The sequence below is a fragment of the Bubalus kerabau genome, chromosome 3, assembly GCF_029407905.1.
Source record: "Bubalus kerabau isolate K-KA32 ecotype Philippines breed swamp buffalo chromosome 3, PCC_UOA_SB_1v2, whole genome shotgun sequence".
Lineage (NCBI taxonomy): Eukaryota > Metazoa > Chordata > Mammalia > Artiodactyla > Bovidae > Bubalus > Bubalus kerabau.
The window spans coordinates 2984501-3000613 of record NC_073626.1 but is presented as its reverse complement, the minus strand read 5'-3'; the positions used below and the strand labels follow the sequence as shown (position 1 = coordinate 3000613).

Genomic DNA, 16113 nt, shown 5'->3' with positions numbered 1-16113 from the left:
TGTCCAATATAGTAGCAGCTAATCTATATACAGCTACATAAACACCAGGGCTTCCCCGGTGGCTCAGACAGTAAAGAATCCCCCTGCAATGCAGGAGACCTGGGTTCAATCCCTGGGTCGGGAAGATCGCCTGGAGAAGGAAATGGCAACCCCCTCCAGTATTCTCACCTGGGAAATCCCACGGACAGAGGAGGCTGGCGGGTTACAGTCCATGGGGTCACAAAGAGTCCGACACAACTTCGACTAACTAACACTTCCATGTAAAACTAAAGTTAAAAATTCAGCTCCTTAGTTGCAAGAGTCACATTTCCAGTGCTCAAGAGCCACATGGGAGTGGCGGCTGCCACAGTGGACGAGGCAGACAGAAACACTTCCATCTTCCCTGAACGTCTCCTGGACAAGAGCTGCGCTGCCACTAAGGGCCGTTTCCTGAAGCACCCACAGCAGCTTCCGTCCGCTCACCTTACACACGTGTGCTCAACTCCACCTATGCGACAGGCCCGGCGCCAGCTGTCCAGCACGGCAGTGAGTAAAACTAACAATTTAAGTAGGAGATAAAGAGAAACCCCAAGATACAAATGGAGACACTATTTTTAGTTATAGGTAAGCAGGCGGGGAGGGCTGGCTGAAGAAGTCACCTTTAAGCCAAGATCCCATGGATGGAGGAGCCTGGTAGGCTGCAGTCCATGGGGTCGCTAACAGTTGGACACGACTGAGCGACTTCACTTTCACTTTTCGCTTTCACACATTGGAGAAGGAAATGGCAACCCACTCCAGTGTTCTTGCCTGGAGAATCCCAGGGACGGGGGAGCCTGGTGGGCTGCCGTCTATGGGGTCGCACAGAGTTGGACACGACTGACGCAACTTAGCAGCAGCAGCAGCAGAAAGATAAGACATTTAAGAAAACAGTTTCCAAACAGAGGGGCTGAAGAACCCATGTGCTCAGCTGGGAGGGGGTCTGCACATTCCAGCAACTGATTTTCGTGCTTCTGCACCTGTCTCATCAGACCTGAGACACCAAGCAAAGCCGTGAACTGACACCCAAATCTATTCCGGGGGGGCGGGGGGGGGGGGGAGTTAGACAGCAGTCCATATAGAATCCTCAGCCGTTCCTCGTCCTCTAAATCACCTGCCTTTCCGCCATTTCATTTCCGGAAGGACAGACTTCTGAGTGGGCAGAAGCAATGGACTTTGTTACTTCTTAGCAGGGAAGGGGCTAAGTGAGGCTCCTGAGCGACCCTGCGCCGTAACGGGCTGTGTCCACATGGGCACTGCAGACACCTCCATCTCAGGCTGAGCAGCTTCCACAGGCTCCCGCTGGGGGCCGACCGCTCACCCTGACCTCAAGCTGCAAGACCCAGCTGCCAGGATGAGCCTCACTGGGTGGGTGAGGGGTGACCTTTCCCAGGCGGCGGGCACCTCCGCCGGGTCACTGCCCCGCAGACAGCACACTGCTGGGGGGCTGCACACACCCTCCAGGCCTTTGAACATCTCTGCCCACAACTCAGTGGCCCGATCACACACTGCGTCATTCTCCCGGCTTCGCTTCCTTCTCTTCCTTCACAACCAAGCGGCCGTGCCTCTCACGGTCCCGGCATCGTCACAGGGGCTCCCAGGGCCTGCAGGACGCTCGCCCGGGGCCTCTACACAGAGCCCTCTGGGGCGCCCGCGGCATCTGGAGAGCAGCATCTGGCCTCCCCTGGTCCAGCCAGAGCCACCCACCAGGAAGCCCCTTCCCACCCCAGTCACACTGGGGACAGAAGAACAGAACCTCCACTGCTGGGATGAGCTGCAAGGCTGAGACTGGGGGGAAGGCTGCCTTCTCACACCAAAGTAAGTCAAATGTGGACATTATGCTTATCACGTCAGGCTTTGATTTTTCTGTCTTAATGAAAAAAAGGCCAATAACAGAACTAAGTAAACAGAAAACCCCAGTGAGGTTGGACGGTTACGGAGATAGCATTAAGGAAGGCAGTCTGTCCACACAGGCCCTAACACCCACCGGAAGGGACATTTCTACCCAAACATATGTCAGTAGTTAAAATTAGGTTTCTTTCAAAGTATGCCATTAACATTTTGGATAAAGCTTGGTAAAAAAAACAAAAACAAAAACAAAAAACTTCATTTTCCTTTATTTTGCAGAAAGCATAAGCTTCTGGTGTTAGAATATTATGTGAATGCAACACAAAAAACGAAACAATCAAAAAACCTATGTGCCCGTCAGACCTGGTTCACTCTCAGCGACCACAACCCCTGCACACCGTTTCTCCAGAAAACCAGAACAGAGCGTCTCAGCTCAGACACCGCGGATCCGAGGGTTGATAAGCTACAAACAGTCACTGATTAGTTCTGGAGGCTGGAAGCCCAAGACCCGGGCTGCCCGCAGATTTGGAGCCAGGTAAGAGCATACTTTGGAGAAGGCAATGGCAAGCCACTCCAGTACTCTTGCCTAGAAAATCCCATGGACGGAGGAGCCTGGTGGGCTGCAGTCCATGGGGTTGCTACAAGTCGGACACGACTGAGCGACTTCACTTTCACTTTTCACTTTCATGCATTGGAGAAGGAAATGGCAACCCACTCCAGTGTTCTTGCCTGGAGAATCCCAGGGACGGGGGAGCCTGGTGGGCTGCCGTCTATGGGGTCGAACAGAGTCGGACACGACTGAAGCGACTTAGCAGCAGCAGCCAAGAGCACACTTCCTGGATCACAGACTGTGTCCTCACACAGCAGGCGGGGCCAGGGGGCTCCCTGTGGTCCCTATTATAAGGACACGCATCTCATCCTGGGGCTCTGCTCCCATGACCTAATCACCTCCCCAAGGCCCACCTCCTAACACAGCACATGGGGGTGAGGATCTCAACATATTATTGGAGCTGCAGGGCGATGGGGAATGGGTGGGGGACTACCGATGACAGGGATGGAACCGGATCGTTATACAGGGAGCTGCAGAAGTCCCAGTAGGGGATTATAGAGAGGGAAGCCAGGGGAACTTTGGGAGACCACTGTAAGCTAATGATAGGGCAAGAAAGCCTATCGTAACATCAAGAACAAAGCAGGCCTGCTTAACTAGAGCGTGACCTATGCCCCAGGTCATTAAGTGAAAGGAAAAATGTTACCACCCTTCTGCTGATTTGAATAAGTGCTATGACCTTCCTAGTATGACCTCATAGTCAGAGACGCTCCAGCCCTACGTGAAGGAGGAACTCAACACGTGGTCTTCCCTCCCCAACTGTCCTTGGATTATAAAAATGCAGCCCCCTCGCCCGGCCATTGCATCTCTCACGAGAAGCCTGTATTAATAAATCTACTGCTTGCCTGTCACTTCCCCTCTCCCTGAATTCCTTTTGCGCTGAGACACAAAGAACCTGGGCGTCAGTAAGTCCAGACACCAGGTGAGTGATTACAATTAAAAGGCCGTGGGTTAGAGTCCCAGCGTGAGCTGCAGAGTTTCACAACCGTTCAGCTTATGGCACAAACTCAAGAGAAGACGTTCCTGGTCTTGGCACAGTCCCTAGAGGTAGGGAGGGTACAGCTCATCTCCCTTCTGCTTTGGACTGAAGAGAAGAGGTAAGCAGGGAAAGGTGATCAGGTCACAGATCACACACCCGGGTCAGAGTCTGGCTAACCTTTGACCTTCCAGAGTTATGGTCATTACTGCACCCATTTAGGGATCTACTATCACAGTTGAAAATGGGTCAAAAATCAATGGCTGCTTACTTGAAGTTAACTACACATAAAGTCTAACTTTAGACAAAGTCTTCTTAAAGAGTTAGGCTTCTCGCACAAACAGAGCAAGATGTAACGTACCACACAAGTTACCTACTCTGCTCGGCTTCCTTATTCTGTGGGGCAATCCACAGTGGGCTGGGCACAAGGACAAGCCGTAAAGTGAGGGTGAAAGCTGATGATGTGATACTGGGATTTTATTGAAAAAAATTTAAATAATGCTACGCACGGGGAAAACACCAGTGCTCTTCCAAGTTATGAATAAATTACAAAATATAAAGATGTAATTTTTAAAAGTCCAAAAACATCGCTCAAATCTTAAACACATTCACTTCTAAACATGGGATTTCTGATAATCTGCCAGTACAAAAAAAAACAAATTTTAGCTTCGGTACTGCCAGCACCCTTTACATCCTGGACAAGTTATTTGGGAAATCATCTGACTTTAAGAACAAATGTTTAAAGTTGGTGGTCCTTAACTTCAGCAAGTTTCACTGCACCTTTCTTGCTTCTGATCCAATACCTTTCTGGCAAATTAAAAAAAAAAAAAGTATCAAAAAAGTACCTACAGCCACTCTCTTGGATTTTATTAGTCTTTTAAAGCAATGATAGTCAACATAATGGCAAATTATTTAAAATAAAATTATAAAAAAACTATTTTTTGTGAAACTGGTAAGTTCTCACTTCCCTCAGTTAACTCCTTGTACTAATAGGCAACTAGACTACCCAAACTAAACTTTATATATTTATTTGGAAAGTTTTCTTTGACTTTCCAAAGACTTTATTTGGAAAGTTTTCTTTAACAACAGTTAAAGTCAGTCAGACATGTTAATTGTATATGGTAATGATTATGAGACAAATAACTGCATATTGTAATTATTCCAACTTCATTTTCTACATGAAAGCAAAATACATTAAGATAATGCAATCCGCACTATTTTTAAACAAGCCCAAATAACCTTCATGTTTTTTCTTCTAACTTTGATAGCTTTCTCTATCTGTACCTTGCACGAACATGTGGTTTTCCCAAGTGCCACGTTCCTAATTTATATCATCAGCACTCAACTGTGTTATCACAGTAAGGAAAAACAGCTGTGGATCTTCTACAATAATGTACGAGTCCCTAGCTCTGGATCTTCTTCTATAATAATGTACGAGTCCCTTGGTCTTGAATCATTTGAGTAATGCCAAAGTAGTTTGAGCAGGCTCTGGGAGTTGGTGATGAACAGGGAAGCGTGGTGCGCTGCAGTCCACGGGGTCGCAAAGAGTCGGACACGACTCAGCAACTGAACCGAAAGGATACACTCAAAATATCAGAACTGCTTTCAATTAACCCAAAGCGAAGCATGCCCAATGACTGATCACCCTGCAGGAGTAACAGGAGTTTGGCTACTCTGTAAAAAGCTTTATTTTGAGACTCAGAGCCTTATGAAGCATAACAAAAATCAAATGGGAAGTATAAGAGGATTTTTAATAAAAGTGTTTTCTCTTCCGAGCCGTTTGAAAAATGCCATTATAACAGGTAGCGTAACAAATACACAAGTATATGTAGATATGCAAGGACCCTAGGTTATAAGTACCCTGAAGTGTCTGCCCTTAAAGTTTCTGAAAATAGGATAAACTTTGAAATTGACTCAGAGTGACTTCAAAATGAGATAAAGTAAACACAATCATAAACAGCGTGGTGGGAGAAAGAGATGTGAACGGAGACTTGTGTCTCTCGTGTAAGTTACCCTTCGCACCGTGTTGAAGGAGAGAACTCTGGCTGTCACCAACGTTGGCTACAGACCGAGATTCCAAAACCGAGACAAGAGGTTTGCAAACACTTTGAGTAGAACCAGCGGAGGCTTCCCCGCGCCGGGCTCTACGTTCCACGAACAGAGCAAACCGCATCCACCCGGATAATAAGGGGAATCAGGAAAGTTGGCGTCTTCAGAGAAAGCAGAGGACTTAGCTGGGAAGAGCTTCAGGAGGAGACTTGCTCCGCTTCTTGCCTGGGGGGCGGACACGGTCCCAACAGAGTCCTTAACCCCGCAAGCCCCCCGGCTCCAGCCCAGGCCGCCCGGTGCCGCCTCTCCATCAGACCACAGAGCTCCGCGGGCGCACGCAGAGCTGACCGCCCGCCGCGCCCCGCGCGCACTCACCCGCCGCTCCTGGGAAACGCGGGACCGCCCGGGGTGGAGGGCTCGGGGCCTCGCGGGGCTCCTCAGCGCGGCGCTCACAGACGCCTGGGCGCCGCCATCTTGCCCAGGAAGCGGGCCTCGCGCCGGAAGCCCCGGGCGGGCGCCCTCAGCGGAGCCGGAGCGCCGAGGAGCCCCGGGGTGTGGCCCCGCGGCCCCGCACGCCCGCGGCGGCCCGTCCCCGCGCGGCCGGGTCCCGCCCCCCGACCCCGACCCCGACCCAGGCGCCGGCGGAGTCGGCGCCCGCGCAGCGCGCACGGCGGCTCAGGCGGCGCCGAGGGCAGCCCGGGCGGAGGGGCGGGGATAGAGCGGGCGCTCGGTAACCTGGCGACGCGGAGCGCCTCGGCCTCCCCCGCCCGGCCGCCCGCTGACCCCCGCCTCCGCCTAAGGAAGAGCGGCCCGCTGCCCGCCGTGCGGCCTCGGCCTCTCGGCGTGCTCCGAGGGCGGCTGCCTCGCGGGACCCCGGAGCGGCCGCCGGGAACGCCTCCCGCAGGCGCCGCCCCCTTAGCTGTCCGAAGCCCGCCTGCGCCGCGGCGCGCGGCCGGAGCCCCCTGGAGGAGAGACCCTTCATCCGGGGCGCGCGGCCGGAGCCCCCCTGAGGCGGAGACCCCTCGTCCGGGGCGCGCGGCCAGAGCCTCCCCTCAGCCGGGGCGCCCCTGAGCTCGAGCCCCGCTGAGGCGGGGTGTGGGCCGCGCCCTGCGCGCAGCCCCGCGCCCGCGTCCTGCCCGCGCTTCCCGCGGCGGCGGCGGCTGCGGTTTCGCGGGTCGAGTTTAAACTCGGGGCCTCGGCGGAGAGGACCCTCTGCGTGTTGCGCTGAAGATGGCGGCGTCCAGCCGCGCGCAGGTGCTGGACCTGTACCGCGCGATGCTGCGGGAGAGCAAGCGCTTCGGCGCCTACAACTACCGGTGAGCGGGGGGACGCCCTCGGGGGCGGGAAAGGCTCGTCCCTTTCCCCGGAGTCGGACCCTCTGCTCGGGCACCTCCGGTAGGGGCGCTCTCTGCTTCGAGGGCAGACGCCGAGGTGCAGGGGTTCCTGCCAGCTTGGGGCACCTGTGAGAACTCCTCGTGGTATCGCAAGCCTGGCCCGTAGAAGCGCCCCGCAGTAGCCACGGCCCACAACCGAGGGCCCTCTCTAGACGCCGTTCCGTGCACCTCCGAGGTGTCTTCATTAGCCCCTTTGCTCGCCAGGGTGCGTTCTGCTGTTGTCCTCGGCCATGGGGCGGGGTTTGTGAGCAGGACACGCAGGTAACGGTAAACCGAGAAAGATGGGCCCGGCTTCCAGGAGCTGAAATGTTGACCCAGACGGGGATCCAGCTTTCATGACCTCAGCAGCAGGGGAAGGAGAGGCTAAGCTCTTCCATCCACATTGGAGCGCATAGCTTTTGCACGCCTGCCCCATTCTCATGTCTGCTCTTGAGTTCCTTTTTCTCTTTCGACGTCTTGTGTCTGCTTCAGAGCATCTGCTGTCCTTTTCTTCCTCTTATAACCTCTGACTCACCACGAATGTATGTACTTTATGGATTTTCTCTCTGCATCTTTGTGCATTTGGTATTTTCTACTAACTACCTGGTCCTCTGAGTTTCAGCCTTATTCCCAAAGCAAGAATTTGGTAGGACCTGCTCTTCTCTTTACACCTGGTCTCACCTTCCATGACTGAGCAGCCGGAAGACTGGGTTTCCTTGCAGCAGAATCTGGGATCCCTGGAGCAGGCCTGGTTGGGTAGCTGCCTCAGGCTGGGTGGATGAGCTGGCGGACGCTGAGGGGTAGACCCAGTGCAGCTTGTTTACCAGACAGACACTAAATCTCCCAAGCAGTGACTTCCTAATTTTTACACAGCTGTATAGAAAAGGTAGTCATCCTATACTTTTGAGAATGTCTAGGTCATACGAATGAGGTCACGTCCAACTGGTCAGCTAGTTAATTAAAAAAACAAAACGTTTCTGAGAGTGCATTATTTCATTTAATGACTTTGGCTTTGGCAGCTAAGGTTCGTAAACAGTAGATATACTGTTAGAATTTTAAACAAAAAGTTAACCCATGCTTAGTACCAAGAACTTAACCAAGTCTGTTGAAGGAGCCAACAAAATATGCTTGTAAATAAGTTGAACCTTCTTCACCACAGTCAGGAAGAAGAATTTGTAATTTACTTAATAAACAAGAAATGCAGGAAATTCGCTCGGCGCTGTACTCTGTAGGCAGAAAGTGGAAATTACATGGTAACCGTACTTACAGAATATTGGTTCACATGATACTTGGAGTAATCCTTTTGAGCTAAACTTATATTATCCACATGTGAATACATTGTCCAGAGGAATCTGGTCATCAGTTTTCACTGTTGCCTGCAGTCGTGTACCTACACCCTGAGATTCCCACCATTATGCCCTAAGATAATAAATGGGTTGTAGAATATGTCCTTGTTTTGTATTGATCTTAAGGCTGTGTCTTGTGGATTGCAAGGATCACGCCTCCCCTGTACTTCTCTCTCTCTGGCATCCCTTTAATCACTTTTGTCTTGAGTTCCCCTGCTTGCTTTGAGCTTCAGCCAGTGTAACTGTGGGCAGGTTTTCCTTGTTCTCGTCACTCTGTGTTCCCCACAGGTCCACACACGTCCTATTGCTACTGTCTTTGACTTCAGGGCTTCCAGTCACTCCCCAGACTGCTTTTCCTGGTACCGCAGCCCCTGGGGATAGCAAGATGAGAGCATGGGGCTCAGCAAGGCACCTACCGTCAGCGGCTCTTTGACGGGTCTCAGTAGGACGCAGTGTAGAATCACTCTCACAAACTGGTGACGCCGTGGCAGCCCGCACGGGGTGATGACTCAAAGCGCTTCCCAGAAGACAGCTCAGGACCACAGGCACCAAGCAGCCTGGTGCGCTCAGGTGACACCACCGAGCAGAATTCTGCTGGAGAGTTAAGTGAGCTGCTGGGGTCGAAAGGGCCACGCAAGGGCCGTGCTGAGGAACCGGGGCTTCATTCTCAGCTACCAGGCGGCCAGTAGAGAGCTTCACGCCAGAAAGTGTCCCGGCCAGACATGCTGTTTAGCTAGACCATGCTGGCGCCAGGGGAAGGATGACTGTGAGGGCTGGACCCAAGGACCCCAAAGGAGGGTTGGTTACAGCGGTGCTGAGGAGAGATCAGGGCCCTTCTGAGGGCCTGAGGAGCGGAAGATACAGGGAAAGATACACTTGATTAATAATTAGAAGGTAAAACTGTTAGACCTCGATGAGTGATTGGATTCAGGAATAAAGAAGAGAATCCAAGCAGAGTCTGAAATACCACCCAGGTTACTAAGTGAGGCACAGAGGGGTCAGTGTAAAAGCTGTACCATTAACTAATTTAAGAAATACAGAAATAGCTAGTCTTGTGGATGTGAAAGTTGCTCAGTCATGTCCAACTCTTTGCGACCCCATGGACTATACAGACCATGAAATTCTCCAGGCCAGAATACTAGAGTGGGTAGTCGTTCCCTTCTCCAGGGGATCTTCCTAACCCAGGGATTGAACCCAGGTCTGCCACATTGCAGACAGATTCTTTACCATCTGAGCCACCAGGGAAACCCAAGAATACTGGAGTGGGTAGCCTTTCCCTTCTCCAGCAGATCTTCCCCACCCAGGAGTTGAACCGGGGTCTCCTGCGTTGCAGGCAGATTCTTTACCAGCTGAGCTACCAGAGACTTTTGAGTTCGTTTTGAGGACTCGAGTAAATGTCACCTGGGGGGTCCCCAGCAGAGGCGGTTATTCTCCAGAGTCTAAAGCTCGGAGGAGCGGCCAGGCCTGGCGCTGCCATCACCACGTTTGCTGTGTGACGCTGGGCAAGTCACTGCACCTCTCTGTACTTCAGTTTCTTAATCTAGAAGGTGGAGGAATGACTTATCTGTGTCACAGGAGATGAGGTTTAAGTGAATGAATACTTATCAAGTGCTCAGAATTGTGCCTGGCGCAGAGTAGGCAGCAAATAAGTCCAGTTATTTCTGATCATAGGTGGGATATTTGATATTTGGTAACATTTCCAGGTGGAGAAGGCAACGGCAACCCACTCCAGTACTCTGGCCTGGAAAATCCCATGGTTGAAGGAGCCTGGTAGGCTGCAGTCCATGGGGTCGCTAAGAGTCAGACATGATTGAGCGACTTCACTTTCACTTTTCACTTTCATGCATTGCAGAAGGAAATGGCAACCCACTCCAGTGTTCTTGCCTGGAGAATCCCAGGGACGGGGGAGCCTGGTGGGCTGCCGTCTGTGGGGTCGCACAGAGTCAGACACGACTGAAGCAACTTAGCAGCAGCAGCAACATTTCCAGGAAGCGTATTCAGAGCAGTGGTTCTCAGCCAGGGCCAGTTTTATTCAGCCATGTCTGGAGACATTTTTGGTTGTCACAACGTGGGCAGAAGGATGCCACTGGCCTCTAGTAGTTAGCCACCAGAGGTCCTGCCAAGCTCGGCACAGTGCCCCACAGAAAGAGTTCTGTGGCCCTGAATGTCAGTCGTACCAAGATTATGGAATCTTAGTTTATGGTGAGAAAATTAGTGGGCTTAGGATGTGGTTCCACAGAACATAAAAATTTGAGGTGTTGGCTCCCCTGCAAGGAGGCAGAGAAATCAGTCTAAGAACATGGTTCTCAACTTATTGGTCTCGGGAATCTTTTACATCCTTAAATGTTTCTGAGGGCCTTGAAAGCCTTGCTTATGTGGGGCATAGTTATCAACATTTATATTAGAAAGTAAAACAAACATTTTAAAGCATTTACTTTTGGGTACTGTTCATGGGGTTCCTGAGGCAAGAATACTGGAGTGGTTTGCCATTCCCTCTCTATTTCTAAGTAAACAGAAAAACCTCAGCGTGCTAAGTCACTTCAGTTGTGTCCTACTGTGTGACCCAGTGGACTGTGGCCCGCCAGGCTCCTCTGTCCATGGGATAATCCAGGCAATACTGGAGTGGGTTGCCATGCCCTCCTCTGGGGGATCTTCCCTACCCAGGTTTCGAACCCACGTCTCTTATGTCTCCTGCATGGGCAGGCGGGTTCTTTACCACTAGCGCCACCTGGGAAACCCCCTGGGAAACCCCTTGCACGCTAACATAAATAACACCTTTATGAAGAATAGCTATTTTTCTCCCCCCACCAAAAAAAAAAAAAACCAGCGGTGAGAGTTTTGCGGTGTGACCTGTTTTGCAGGGCTCTTGAGTGTTTGGCTGAGTGGAAGGCGCTCTAGTTTCCTCCTAGAGCCGCCGCTAGGTCACGCACAGCCTAGCGTGGGAAATTCCTCCATCCACTTAACAGAGAGTCAGGCTGCAAAAGGCAAATGCCTGTTTGAAACGATAAAAATTCCTTTTCCTGATGGATCTCCTGAAAGATCTCCAAGGCCCCAGCAGTCCCTGGGCTGCTCTTGGATGGCCGCTGGAGTGTCTGAGAAGCGGGAAGCAGGCAGACAGCAGTGTCGCCGGAGTCAGGGACTGGGGGCAGCAGGCCACTTGCTGTAGCAAGGTCCAGTAGATGAAGAGAGAAGTGTCCCCAGCGTAGGGACCTCTGGGGACCTTTCCCAGAGCAGCATATGAAGCGGTTAGGACACAGCCCAGGGAGGGGCGCTGAGAAGTGAACCAGAAGGAAGTAAAACTTCACCATGAGTGTAGACCACCACCCCCTCCCCCAGGAAGCCTGGCTGACATATGCGAGTGTGGGAACTGCTAGAGAAAGGCCACACACAAGTGACAAACGCCAGCTCTGCCGGCGGACGTGGCGGCCTGATCACGGAGGAGGAAGAACACTCCCTTTGCCATCAGAGAAGGAGTGGATTTCAGTTGGAATATAAGATGATGGGAAGTTGAGGCGATTGGTGCCGTGCGGCAGCCTGTTCCTGGATAACGGGGAAGGTGCTCAGGTGGTGTGTTCTCATTAATGACGTGCACCATGCTACTTGTCTCTGCCGTTTATCCCTTGAATCTAGAAATTCCATCTTAGCTCTGCACTCCTAGTGCTTAGCACAATACCTCCCTACCCAGTGCTTATAAATACTTGTTGAAAAGCAGGGGGGAATTGTATTCAGAGGTAATTTTCATCAGCCATTCAGCCCTACTGATTAAAAATGTATTGCTGTAAATGTGAGAGAAGGCAAGAGTAATGCTCAAATGCTTACCCAGCTGAGTGTCAGAACTCCTTACTTCTCACTAAGTGGTTGAGTCTCTATTATACTTGTTGCACGCTAAGTGTTGTGTTGGGAGCTGCAAATCAGAATGAGCCTTACATTAAGGGTAGAGTGGTGAGTGGTGTCAGAAGTGTGAGCCACCTTGAAAGCAGATCTCATCAGGAGTGCTTTTCCTGAGAAATCTGTATGCAAGTCAAGAAGCAACAGTTAGTACCGGACAGGGAACAGCCTGGTTCCAAATAGGAAAAGGAGTACGTCCAGGCTGTATATTGTCACTCTGCTTATTTAACTTCTATGCAGAGTCCATCATGAGAAATGCCAGGCTGGATGAAGCACAAGCTGGAATCAAGATTGTCAGGAGAAATATCAATAACCTCAGATATGCAGATGACACCACCCTTATGGCAGAAAGTAAAGAGGAACTAAAGAGCCTCTTGATAGTGAAAGAGGAGAGTGAAAAAGTTGGCTTAAAACAACATTCAGAAAACTAAGATCATGGCATCTGGTCCCATCACTTAATGGCAAATAGATGGGGAAACAATGGAAACAGTGACAGACTTTATTTTCTTGGGCTCCAAAATCACTGCAGATGGTGACTGCACCCATGAAATTAAAAGACGCTTGCTCCTTGGAAGAAAAGTTATGACCAACCTAGACAGCATATTAAAAAGCAGAGACATTACTTTGCCAACAAAGGTCCATCTAGTCAAGGCTATGGTTTTTCCAGTGGTCATGTATGGATGTGAGAGTTGGAGTATAAAGAAAGCTGAGTGCTAAAGAATTGATGCTTTTGAACTGTGGTGTTGAAGAAGAGTCTTGAGAGTCCCTTGGACTGCAAGGAGATCCAACCAGTCCATCCTAAAGGAGATCAGTCCTGAATATTCATTGGAAGGACTGATGCTGAAGCTGAAGCTCCAGTACTTTGGCCACCAGATGCAAAGAACTGACTCATTGGAAAAGACCTTGTTGCTGGGAATGATTGAGGGCAGGAGGAGAGGGGGACGACAGAGGATGAGATGGCTGGATCACATCACTGACTTGATGGACATGAGTTTGAGTAAGCTCCTGGTGTTGATGGACAGGGAGGCCTGGCGTGCTGCAGTCCATGGGTCGCAGAGAGTCAGACGCGACTGGACTGAGCAGGAAATCTGCACAAGGTGCATAAGTCAGTTGGGTCGCCCTTCTCACACGGAAAAAGTTCAGAGCATGAGGCTGCTCAAGCTGGTTCAGCAGCTCCATGATGTCAAGGTATTTCGAGTCTCAGGTTTCCTCTCATGCTTATGCCTGATGGTTGCAAACAGCTCTTAAAGCTCCGAATCTATCCTTATTCAAGGCAAGACAGAGGAGCAGTGCCAGCGGGGCATGGATGGGCTTTCCCTTCCATGAGGAAAGGGTCAACTTTCCCGGAAGCTTTCCAGCAGACTTCTGGTTCGGTCTTATTGACCAGGACTCAGTTACATTCCCACACTAGCTGAGCAGGGGCTGGGGAACTAGGTTGCAGCTCATCTAGCCTCTGCAGCAGAAGGTGACAGAGAAAAGCACCGGAGTGACTGCTGGCTCGCCCGCGGCCGGCCTCTGCGTGGATGGGCGTGTGGATGGGAGCGGCTGGCTCTCCAGGTGCGCCAGCAAGGCGCAGGAGGCAACGTGCCCAGGGCACTGGGAGCCAGCCGCAGGTGGTGCTGGATGCCCCGGTCGGGGCTCCGTCCCAGATGGGCTCATGCTCAAGAGCTGAGAGAACTAGCTGGCGAGCAGTAGAAGGGGTCTGAGGGAAAGGAGATGCCTGGAAGGGTGGGCAGCGGGTGAGGTCGTGGCTGCTCAGCACAGAATGGGGACTGGGAAGTTCCAGGTCTCTGCTTTCCACAACTCCGCACTGTTCCGTTCCAACTCCCTACAACCTGGGTGTCCTCTGACGCGGCCTCCAGAAGTCTTAGAAACCTGAGCCCGCAGACGCTTATTTTCAGTTTCTTCTTACAACTGCAGCAGCCCAACAGGCTCTCTGGTTCCCTGAGAGCTAAATTACTAACTGGTGGTGCGTGCCACTCTGAGTTACTACTGCGCAACCGAGTGCAGCACTGTGGAAGTCTTTGCAGTCTGGTGAAGGGACTAGATAATGACCCCATTTAGGAGTCTGGTTTCTTTTTGAAGTGGGAGCTGAGCACCTGGAGCCGTGACCTTGTCGAGCAGTCAGGACCCCGGCAGAGGGTTCCGCTCCCGTGTTCTGCGTTCATTGTTGCTGCTTGTTTTTGCGCTGGTGGCCTCTTTTGCTGCATGTGTCCCTGATCACTGACTGATGAAGAAGGCTGGGGTGAACAGCACCAGGCCAGCGTGGGGTGTCAATCCAAGCACCTTTCCAAGCACCTTCTGCAATGGGCCAGCCAGGCTAGAAAACGCAGGGCCAAGTGTCCCTTCACCCCAGAACAGAGCGGGTACTCCCTGAGAACCCAGAGCATGGACATGACTGCCCCAGGGCCTGGGGGAGACGGAAGACCAACTCCGGGCGGCCCTGCTGTTACAGGATATTCTCATGATGGGCGTGTGATGGGGACACGGGGGGCAGCTCAGGAAACTCACAGAGGAAACGTGCAAGTTGAAGTATGCCCTGGCGCTGCGGATTTGTGGTATTAGAGCACCGCACATATCCTGTGCAGGCGACACCATGGACGTCGTTTCAGCCTCTCGGCCTGACTGCCAGTCCAGTTTTAACTGTATACGTCTCTTCTCCTTTAGAAACTTAAAACCCTTCAATATGTTCTTCATTTCAATAAGTGTAACTCCAGCCTCCCCACCAGGAAAATCTTTGTTCTGTCCTCAGACTTAAACATGCCTTTAACCAGGAGTTGCTGATACGTGAGAAAATCCAGCCTCTTGTTCTTTTTCACCTTTTATCCCTTAACTCAGTTTAGAGCCACACAGACCAGATGTCACTTGGGACGGCTCTCAGGCTGGGAAGCAGTGAAATGTAGTATTTTGCTTCCTGGCATTCTCAAGGACAAGATTATTAGGAGTTTCCCCCCCCGGTACAAAGTTTCCCCTCTTTTTAAGTCATGAAATGCCTGTTTATATTGTGAGGATTCGGAGATACGGTGGAACTCTGTTCTACTGTATAAGATTTTTGATATATAAAAAATAATCATATAAAAAATTAGTTTTGCCTACAATAAAATGTGGAACAAGCCATATGTCTCTATGAAAACAGCTTTAACTGTGTTTATTACAGGCTATGCAAGAACACAGAGAAGGTAGGGAGAAATACAAGAGAAAAAAGACAACTATTAAATTTTCTAATTTCTTCCCAAATTAAGCCTTCAACTGTGTTCTGAGTTAATACCAATGGGCCCTTTGATGGAACTGTCAGCTGACCTCTCCCTCCCACAGGCCCCATAGAACTCCGGCCAGTTTACTTATACCCAAGGAGAGCGATTTTGTGGACTTTTGAAAGATGGATTGTTCACTATCATTAATTACACTTGGAATCCTCCCTGTCCAATTCTTTTTCTCTTATGGCTAAGCTCTGCCACTTTAAGTGATGATGGCTTTGAAAAGTAAGAAAAAATTGTCTAGTTAACTTAGGGAAGAATACATTTAAGATATTCAGCAGCCTAAATTTGGAGGGAAGTGTTGAAAAGAATCATTAGATCAATGTCGTTGCTGATTTATAAGTTTCCAAGTTGTACTTCCTCTATTTATACTTAACCAAAGGGGCTTCCCTGGTGGCTCAGCTGGTAAAGAATCCACCTGCAATGAGGGAGACCTAGGTTAGATCCCTGGGTTGGGAAGATCCCCTTGGCGAGGGCATGGCAGTCCATTCCAGTATTCTTACCTACAGAATCCCCATGAACAGAGAAGCCTGGTGGGCTACAGTCCATGTATCGCAAAGAGTTAGACATGACCAAGCAAATAAGCACAGTGGCCCCTAAAACCATTTTTAAAACTGTTAAGAATACATAAAATGTAGTAGCATGAAATAATTGTTATTATTTTAAAATAATAAAGGAGAGAATCAGGGCCAGGGGAAAATAAAGATAGAAAATATAACAAAGTGAGATGTAAAGCTAGACCACAAAATGCAAT

The 16113-nt window shown here is 50.7% G+C and overlaps 2 protein-coding genes across 15 annotated transcripts in view; one reads left to right on the top strand and one right to left on the bottom strand.

The window, feature by feature from the left end:
- FARS2 (phenylalanyl-tRNA synthetase 2, mitochondrial) overlaps positions 1–5922 on the bottom strand; it is a 311692-nt gene extending 305770 nt beyond the window's left edge. For 5 of the 7 annotated variants that reach the window (XM_055570515.1, XM_055570513.1, XM_055570512.1 and 2 more), the window contains exon 1: positions 5871–5922. The gene's annotated coding sequence lies outside the window, so the exon portion shown is untranslated. The remainder of the gene's footprint in view (positions 1–5870) is intronic. The other 2 variants (XM_055570510.1, XM_055570511.1) reach the window with 2 other exon arrangements.
- Positions 5923–6187: 265 nt separating this feature from the next.
- LYRM4 (LYR motif containing 4) overlaps positions 6188–16113 on the top strand; it is an 88949-nt gene continuing 79023 nt past the window's right edge. For 2 of the 8 annotated variants that reach the window (XM_055570526.1, XM_055570527.1), the window contains exon 1: positions 6210–6811. In XM_055570526.1, coding sequence (XP_055426501.1) covers positions 6726–6811 — 86 coding nt within the window. In that variant the 5' untranslated portion in view covers positions 6210–6725. Of the gene's footprint in view, positions 6812–16113 lie in introns of all 8 variants that reach the window. The other 6 variants (XM_055570524.1, XM_055570521.1, XM_055570522.1 and 3 more) reach the window with 6 other exon arrangements.